The sequence below is a fragment of the Staurois parvus genome, unplaced genomic scaffold (genome assembly GCF_062004578.1).
Source record: "Staurois parvus isolate SC_StPar_1 unplaced genomic scaffold, SC_StPar_1.0 ptg000362l, whole genome shotgun sequence".
NCBI lineage: Eukaryota > Metazoa > Chordata > Amphibia > Anura > Ranidae > Staurois > Staurois parvus.
Window position 1 is genome coordinate 1,283,365 of NW_028318158.1, and position 10,123 is coordinate 1,293,487.

Genomic DNA, 10,123 nt, shown 5'->3' on the forward strand with positions numbered 1-10,123 from the left:
GTGAATGTGTTTCAAAGTTTTTGAAGATCCTGCCAGTAACAGCACTTCCTCATAGGTACAGCATCACAGTTTGTAGCTGTGTTGTCAGCCTGCTGTGCAGCCCCAATGGCTGACAGTTGGCCAGACAGGTAGCCCATTGGCCAACTAAAGGAGTACACACAGCAGGCTAGCCACACTACTGCTAACTGCTTACCACTGTCAGCCTATAATAGGAAGTGCTTTTACTGGCAGAATCTCCAGGTAGGAAATTTTGCAATAGATTTACAAAAATTGATTTTCTTATTAAAACTTTATACAGTGAGACATATTGGCAAAAATACTGAAAAATCTATTTTGGGTTTACATACACTTTAATTAGTTACATGCAGGAGTTTCTTACTTGCTGGACAGCTTTACAGAAAAGTGAGTAATTGCTGAGCAGAAGTAACAGTTTCTCCGGATACTAACCCGTCAGAAATGTCTGTTGGGCATTTACTGTGCATGAGATGCTTGTGCAAGCACTGAATAATATAGCCACTGTGGCTGAGATGAACAGAACTTCTGTTCCAGTCTTAAATAGTCAATTGAACCAGCAGGAAAAGGTCACTTTGTGTTTTACTAACCTATTAATAATATCCTTATTAATCCATAAGCACCACCACTGGGTCACCTATTCACTACTTTTGCAGCAGCCAAAATAACATTTGTTTTATAAATAGCTTATTATCAAATTCCATCTCACTCAAATATTGTTCTTTACAAATGAAACTCCTTTTTATCTTACTAGGCATTCCTTCTAACTGCTTACGTAGCCATATTTATTCTTGTTTTTTTATTGCATATTTTATTTACACAATACTTAGAAATTCTACCTTGAAAATAGACCACCCTTCAATTTTAAAATGGAAATCTTACCTTCTAATTTTTTTGGCTTTAGGACATGGATAGGGTAGGACATGGAGGGGTTATAATCTCTATCATGTTTTTATTCACTGTTTCCATTGGGCAGATTTCAATTAACTTCTTTTATTTGCTCCCTTTCAGTCTGTTTGTTATATAATTTGGATAATGGCAAAAAATACCAGTTGATCATGACAGAAATCTTGTGAGCTAAAAGCTTACTATGCACTGATTGTACCAGAAATGTTTCCAACTCTCTTTGTGGACTACAGATCAGCGTTCCTCTAGGATGGGAGGAAGAAGATTTTGCACCATGCAGTTTTAGTAAATAACCCCCACACTGTCAAGGGAACTTTGGCTTCCAAGGATTAAGGCTTATGAAGTGACAAGACTATACCACCGTTAATGTTATGGCAAGGCAAAAATAATTTGGCAGTAGGGATGAGTTTGGTTCAGTCCCCCTGCTAATTAAACAGCACCCTTGGGAAGCTGTCAATTGATCACATTCTCGCTGGCCCAATCAGCTGGGAATTCCCCCCATCATTGACCTATTATGGCCACATGGCCATATTAGGTCAAGGTCATTGTCCTAGAATGGTCATGTGGCCATATTAGGAAATGCCCCAGACACAGCTGCTTGGGCAGGTGAGATGCGATCATACAAAGTCATTCACAACTCTGCCCCAAGCTATATCACCAGTTTTGTCTCCAAATACTGTATAACCAAAACCATCCACTCCACTGCTCTCAAACTCCCTTGTCTCCCTCTCCCATGCTTATCTCCAGGAGCCTCTCCCATCCTCTGGAATGCTCTACCTTAGTCTGTTTGGCTATCTTTTAGTCTGGCTGCCTTTAGGCGATCCCTGAAAACTCATCTTTTCAGGGTAGCCTATCACACCTCCAACTAACTGAACTTTTAACACTTCCATCAGCTCATCCCCCATAGTAATAACCTTTTGTACCACTTGCCCCACCTTATTAGACCATAAGCTCTTATCAGCTGGGCCCTCTTAACCCTCTTGTATACTGTTGTATTGTGACTGTACTGTCTTCCTTTATATTGTAAAGCTCTGTGTAAATTGTTGGTGCTTTATAAATCCTGTATTATAATACTAATAATAATCATGTGACAGCTCCCCACAGGTTCTTCTGAACTGGGTTCGCACTGAGTTCAGAAAGAACCCAGGTGATTGCTGCTCAAAAGGTGTTTTATTCCTCACTTTATCCAAAATGAAAAAAAAAGGGCAGCACAGTGGCTAAATGGTTAGCACTTCCGCCTGGCAGTACTAGGGTCGTTGGTTCGAATCCCAACCACAGCACCTCCTGCCTGGAGTTTGCATGTTCTCCCTGTGCCTGTGTGGGTTTCCTCCAGGTACTCTGGTTTCCTCCAACACTCCAAAGACATGCTGGTAGGTTAATTGGATCCTGCCTAAATTGGCCCTTGTATATGAATGTGAGTTATGGACCTTAGATTGTATGCAAGTTGAGGGTTAGGGACTGATGTGAATGTACAATATATATGTAAAGCACTGCATAAATTGACAGCGCTATATAAGTATCTGAAATAAATAAATAAAATGTTTTTTTTATTTTATTTTACAATCCACTTTACCAAGCCTCATTTTTCCCCACAGGTTCTCGGTCTGTACAACACCATCAACCCAGAAGCCTCTGCTTCTCCATGCTGCGTATCTCAAGACTTAGAATCTTTAACCATATTGTATTTTGTTGGGAAAACACCGAAAATTGAACAACTCTCAAATATGATTGTAAAATCCTGTAAATGTAGCTAGACCTGCCATTACAGCATGTGTTTTTAGTGGGGGATAAAAACCAAAACATTTAAAAAAAAATGTAAAAATAGGGCTTGTTCAATCAGTGTTATCATGTAAAAAAGGGGAAAAAATGGTACTAGTGTGAATTTTTAGAATTTTCTTATAACTTGCAGAAAATTCAAACCATTGAAGGTTTCATTAAGGGTTTTGTAGTGACTCAAATAAAGATCCTTGGAGAGGAACATTTCCCCCTCTCCCTTGCTGGTTAATGTTCCTGTGTCATGGTAGGAGATTTGGGCCAAAAAAATTTGATCTCAGTGACTGGCAGAATGAGCCCTTGTCTCTACACAAAATTAACTTGTTTCTCGTTAAAGTCATTCTCCTTCTCTGGTACTTTGTATGCACAGCTATAACGTGAAATATGTTGGTCTTCTTCCATGCCTGTGTCATATCCGGCTTTACCAATTACCCACTTTTGATATTCTATTGCGTGCAAATGACATCTGCACAAAAAAAAGAGGGAAAAAGCCTCACAATGAAGACACAATTACAGAAAAGAATGTCTCAATTTTTCTGAGCAATGGCGAACAACAGAGAGAGAGACATTTATTTAAAAAATAAACACTGGAAGAATTTATTAGTGTCATTATGTGAAAGAAAATGAAAACAGGAATATCCCTTTAAGTGCCGTTATTGCATCTACTCTTACTTGACCTGGCTATTGTGTTCTATTGGTCAGTCCACCCACCGCTTAGAACACCATTATTTTGCTGTTGATCTTATTTATTATTTTGCCATGAATTATGCGCTGAAATACAGACCAAACAAATAGCTCAGATCAAATAATTGATATCATTGTTTTTTTAGGTTACAGGTGTACTTTTGTGATGAATGCATCATTTTAGGTGTAGCTCTATCCAAAGCTGTTTAGGATGGGCAGTGGTGGTTATCTTGCTCCCACTGGTTTCTTTAAACATGTGGGGACACGAGTGGGGAGGTCCTCCTCTGAGATTCTGTCTCTGGCCCTCAGCTATAGACTCACTATGGCCACCAAAGTGGTTTTGCCTGCAAGGTTCTATATTTATAGGCACAGGTAAAACTTTATTTGTGCATTACCACACTGAAAATCCATAGGTGGGGGGCTGGACTTCCTGTCTGGTCTCCGGTTGTTATAGGAACACATAAAATGACTGAAACCACTGGTGTTTAACCATTACAAAGATATTCATTTTGGATGGTCTTAAAATTTAACGATACTTGTTGCCTATATGCAGTTGATGAAGCTGTACAATGGACTACAAGAATGCAGCTAACAGTTGAAGAAATGAGCTCTCATCTATGCTATAATAAAAAATTGCGTTCACTTTTGGGGAAGCTATTTATAAACAGATACTGAGAACTAGCAAAAAAGATGGCTCATGATGGGGTATGTTATATTTTCATACGCAATGGTTCAGTCCTTAATATGGTTTTCAGAAGACATCTATACTTTCAACTACCCTATCAACTTGAGGCATCTCAAGATGGTTAGCAACAAAGCAAGGTTTGTATTATTCTTTGGTAAATACATTTTCATTGGAATTATTCGTTTACTTTAAAAAGACAAGATAAAGACGTCTTTTTGATGTTGAGATCACGTTGATACTGCACAACTAAGGTACATGGACATTTAAGGGGAACGTTATTATTTCATTTTTGTTAATCTTTCTTTCTGGCACCTGACCAATTTGAACTGCCTCAAGAATGGACAACAATTACATACTTCCTCCAAAAGTCTTGCTGTTTTTGTCAAGGCCCAACTTACCTTTTCTGGAAAACAAATCTGCATCCTATTGACCATGGCTCTTTTTTCCCAACACAAACTAGGCCTTAAACCTCAAATGTATTTTTTAAAAAAATGCTTATTAAGCAGGAAAAATTAAATCATTAAAGGGCATATAAACTCTAAGAGGTTGATTTACTAAACCTAGAGAGTGCACAATCCGGTGTAGCTCTGCACAGAAACCAATCAGCTTCCAGGTTTTTTTGTCAAAACTTATTTGAACAAGCTAAAATTAGCAGCTGATTGGCTATCATGCACAGCTGCACCAGATTTTGCACTATCCAGTTTTAGTAAATCAATCCCTAAGTATGTACACCTCATTTGAACCATTTTTATCTGTTAAATATACATTTGAAAGTGTTTTGTTGAATTTGTTTGCAAAAAAATAGCTATGCCAGAAATCTTGTCAGCTTATAACTTTCTGAGCTGTCAGCCTGTGCTGCACTGTTATCAGTTATTCCCAGCTAACTCTGAGGAGTACAGAATCAACCTTCTCTATGTTATGAAGAAGATATGAAGGTATATGAAGTCCAAATCCAGGGAACAGCTTTTGAGGACAACTCTGCTTCTCCATAGCGACAGTAGGATAAATTAGCATTGTCACAGGAAGTGTGTTTCTGGCAGGATCACCAATGCAAAAAAAAAATTTACATAAGCTTTAACTCCTTTAATAGGATTAATTACCTATATTGCTTTTGGAATGGGTTGTCGAAATTTCTGTTGTCCTCAATGATGCATCAGTTGTCTGTTCAGTGGGAAAACTATGTTGTATAATTTTCTGCTGACAACCAATCTCAGAGCATTCTGTAGATATAGCCACATTCTTTAAATTCAAAGCAGCTTTTATTGTTAGAGGACCATTGATGGATATGGCTCCACCAACAGCAAAGCGTGGCTGACAGTTCAAGAGCTTATAAAGGCATAAAGATGCTATATAGTTAATACATATTATTTACAAATAAATGTCCCTTTGCATAATACAACAAATCAGAGGAGTTGGCCTTTCAGGTCTTTTTAAGGGGGTGGGACATAAGTTATAGGAGGCCATGGAAAAATTTAGGCCATGCCTTAACAATAGGCAGTGCAGTTCGAGCATATCAAGGCATCTGCCAACCTTGACTTTATACAGGCCTGTTGGGAGGTCTTTGTCTATTTAAGTGATATGTTTGGTGTATATATTGCCTTTCTAGTATAAAAAGCACATCTGTAATTTTTCTGTACATAATAAAAAAATAAACTAAATCAGTAATCACCATACATTACAGTCTACATAAAAAAACATAATATGTTAATGCAAAAATCTCTGATTGTATGAGGCATTTGTTTGTTATTGTAAATTTAATTTAGTAACCTAGTGAAATATTTAATATGTACCGGTCTAATCAACAGACCTTTACTACGATGCTGTATAGCTATGCTATGTTTGTTCCAGGTATATGTAACTGTACCGATAGTATTACAATAGAGGAGTTGTAGCGTCAACTTTTGTTTGGAAACAGTTCTGTAGACCTCTGTTTATACTTTGAAATAACTGTGTACGTAATGTGTAATATGTACCATATTACAAAGTATTCTTCGGAAGCCCTCAGATTTTTTTTTGTAGTAGGCCAGTATAAGTTGGATCCTGTTCAATGACTTGCACTACAAAAGTTTTTTAGTATTTGCATCTATCTCATTGATGTGCCATACAATATCTAATGGTTGTAGATTTTACAGTCCACTCAGGGGAGAACTAGGCTGGGGGGCAGAGGGGCATTTGCTCCCCTGGGCCAATATTAATAGGATATGTTGGGCTGGTAGCCCTGTCAGTGATGCATGCTAGAAATTATACAGCTTCCTGCCTCCTATTTAGACCTGTGATCACTGAGTCTGACAGCATCTGCTTATTTTGCAGCTTTGGGCTATCAGGTAACAGAATGCTGAGTGTTGCAAAGGAAAGTATAGGTATATATGATATAAAAAGTGTAATAAGCCATTTATTTTAGTAACATCCATCTTTCTCTATGCCTACCAATCCAATAAGTCACTTTGGTTCTCTGCATTATGCACATTCTTTAGCCCACAAAAGTATGTCCCTACCATGAACATTGTTTGTTTTGGCTTTCCCCACGGCCAAAGATTCAGAGTCCTCTTCTAAATTTAATTCAGATAAAAAAGCCCATTTAATATTGGTTTTATTTTCAATGCACTCCACTGACCTCCTGGTGTCATTGATGTCTGTGCTGCTGCTGTCTGTGTCCCCGTTGGAGAGATTCACTCCTCTTTTTGTGCTAGTGATCATTGTGTCTGGAGCTGAAAATGAGCGACAATCCAAAATATGGAGTTGTCATGGAAATAGAGGGGAAGTCTTAAAATTGGGATGCTTCTTTTGGTGACAAGATCTTGTTCACTTGCTTGACTATAGACAAAAAAATAATGGAAAATCTACCCAATGGCACATAGATGGCAACACCTTTACAGAATGTTAACCTTTTTTTAATCTTTCCCAAATAAAAAACATTTGAACACTAAAATACCCTGGTGAATTAATGTAAAGGATGTAGGTTTGCTTCATGTATTATTCTTCATGGGCTCAACTCAAAATGTTTTCCATTCAGTCCAAACAAAAAACAAGAGCATCCTAATGTTAAAGTTTAAGTAGATAGTATACTGAAGAATTTTGTCCATAGGTGATAGCAAAAAAGTAATCTGCCAGTATATTTACATATCAAACAAAAGCCACTTTTTGGAGGGGGTGATGCATAGTAAACTAAGTACTAGAACTGAATAAAATTTATCTTGGTCATTTAGTGTCTTGGTGGAACTGTTTCCTTCAAAAATGTGATAAGACGGCAACCAGGATAAATGAAACACACAACCACTGAGCAAACAGCCAACAGACACTCAACTATTGGTGTGCCTAAGTACCTTTAACAGATCCCTTACATCTCACTGGGCACCATCATAAAGCAGAGTATAATTATGCTGTCTGCTCCCCTATACTTAGATTTGGAAAGTAATCGTACACTTTTACTGCTTTAGGCAGAAACCTACTATAGCCAAGTTCACCTTTGATACTGGATGTGGATGTGTCCAGTTAACATTTTTGATCCAGTGACTGATGTGGAACTGAAAGTTTTTTCTTTTGTGTTCACTAGAACATGGACAGCCAATTGGTGGCAAATGGACCAGATACAGTATTTGTACTAGTGGTCTTCCAAATGAAAACATTTCTACACTCAACGGCCACTTTATTAGTTACACCTTGCTAGTGCCAAGAAAATATCCCCCACACCATTACACCACCACCAGCCTGAACCGTTGACACAAGGCAGGATGGATCCATGCTTTCATGTTGTTTACGCCAAATTCTGACCCTACCATCTAAATGATGCAGCTGAAATTGAGACTCATCAGACCAGGCAACATTTTTCCATTCTCCTCTGACCTCTGGTATCAACAAGGCATTTTTGTCCACAGAACTGCTGCTCACTGGATATTTACTCTTTTTTGGACCATGCTCTGTAAACCCTAGAGATCGTTGTGTGTGAAAATCCCAGTAGATCAGCAGTTTTTGAAATACTCAGACCAACCCGTCTGGCACCAACAACCATGCCACATCCAAAGTCACTTAAATCTCCTTTCTTCCCCTTTCTGATGCTCGGTCTGAAATTCAGCAAGTGGTCTTCACCACATCTACTGTACATGCCTAAATGCATTGAGTTGCTGTCATGTGATAGGCCAATTAGCACATTGTGTTGTCAAGCAATTGAACAGGTGTACCTAATGAAGTGGCTGGTGAGTGTACATCAGTACAAATAACTTTGTATTGATAAAGCTCTCTACATATAGATCCTTCCCTACTGGAACCAGACTTGTATGATAGTGAGTGGTGGGGCTTTGACTTCATAAAAGTCAAACATTGTAACAAGACATTGTCAGAACTTCATTCTATAGGCTCTTCTGAAATAAAATTGTTAGTATGCATGCATTCTGTGTGGTTTGCTACAAGACAGCCAGAAAATGTTTACAATGCAGTCTTCCCTTAAATTGCCTATAAATTCCAAATTACATCAATCTGAAGAAACACAAAGCTAAAAGACATCCTGGTTTGGGATATATTACCCAGAATGTTTGCAATTTTTCAACATACAAAATCAATGTTTTCAGATGTTGTTTAAATTAACCATCAGGTATTACAAGACTTAATCTTTTTTTACATATAGTTTAAGGAGCCTACAGTATTTTTTCCAAATGAACAAAAAAAGCTGAATGCTTCACAACTATGTAAATAATTATAAATACGAACAAGAACAACTTTTAAGTCATTTTATTTTATTTGTAATTTTTCTGCTAGTAGGGTGCAGTGTGATATATTTGATATTCCATCAATTTCAGTGAAATGGCAATATTTTACAAATGTTATATAGCACCACAAAAAGTAATAAATAAAAGTAACATATGAAGGTGTATTTTAAAGCTGTGTATTTTTTTTTTTACATAAACAGAATTTTACAAAAAAAGTGGGTTCACTCTTACAACTTTTGTTGACTCTCCAGGCAATAGACCAAGCTTTCAGTAAGTCAATTTAAAAGAAAGAGATGCTTTAGGGGAAGCAAATTACTAATGAGTGGATAATTACTGGTGGTATATTAGATAGCAAAAGACAACTTTACATTGCATGTCAAAATCATTACCTTGTGGTAGATGCAGTTAAATGTGAGTTGCATAGATTTTATCAAAACTGCATTGTTTCCATACCTTTGTTTTTCTTACCTCTTCTGAATTTCCATATTTTTATTTTTATTTTTTTTTTAGTTTCTTTTTTATGTATTATGGGAAAATTTGATGACATAAATTTACAGATCCATATTTGGCTTTGTCAGCAATACACCTGTATAGACCGTGTAGGAGGAAATACATGTAAAATGAATTCTGTTGTATTTTTTTTTTTTTTACTGATTAATCAATATTTTAGCACAATGTATGTCTGTTGTTCGTGGTGCTGTAGTGGTAATAAATTATTTCAGTTGTACAGTTATGTTTCGTCTTGAATTTTTTTCCACATTTTGTTTAACCACCTTCCTACCGGGAACTTTTATCCCCTTCCTGCCCAGGCCAATTTTCAGCTTTCAGTGCTGTTGCACATTGAATGACAATTGCACGATCATGCAACACTATACCCATATGACATTTTAATAATTTTTTTCACAAAAATAGAGCTTTCTTTTGGTGGTATTTAATTGCCACTGGGATTTTTATTTTTTTTCTCTATAAACAGAAAAAAAGAGCAACAAAAATTTTTTACATTTATTTTTTTCCTTTGTTTCTATTATAAAAATATTATCTCCTTCACTGATGTGTGTTGATGCACTGATAGGCAGCACTGATGGGCACTGATAGGCAGCACTGATGGGCACTGATAAGCTGCACTGATGAGGCAGCACTGGTGGGAATTGATGAGGAGGCTCTGATGATACAGCACTGATAGGCAGCACTCACTGACGGCACTGACTGGTGGCACTGATGGCCTCTGATGGGTGGCACTGCTAAGCACTGATGGGTGGCACTGCTGGGTACTTTTGGGACTGCACTGATAATCAGGGCACTGATTTCACAGGTCTGCGACTAAAAAGCTGTTTGATTATTTTCATCTACTTTCCATGTA

General features: G+C 37.4%; 1 protein-coding gene across 2 annotated transcripts in view; it reads left to right on the plus strand.

Moving 5' to 3' along the window:
- Nucleotides 1–9,496, plus strand: part of TGFB2 (transforming growth factor beta 2) — a 208,447-nt gene extending 198,951 nt beyond the window's left edge. For both annotated transcript variants that reach the window (XM_089685013.1, XM_089685014.1), the window contains exon 7: nt 2,514–9,496. In XM_089685013.1, coding sequence (XP_089541139.1) covers nt 2,514–2,672 — 159 coding nt within the window. In that variant the 3' untranslated portion in view covers nt 2,673–9,496. The remainder of the gene's footprint in view (nt 1–2,513) is intronic.
- Nucleotides 9,497–10,123: the final 627 nt, after the last annotated feature.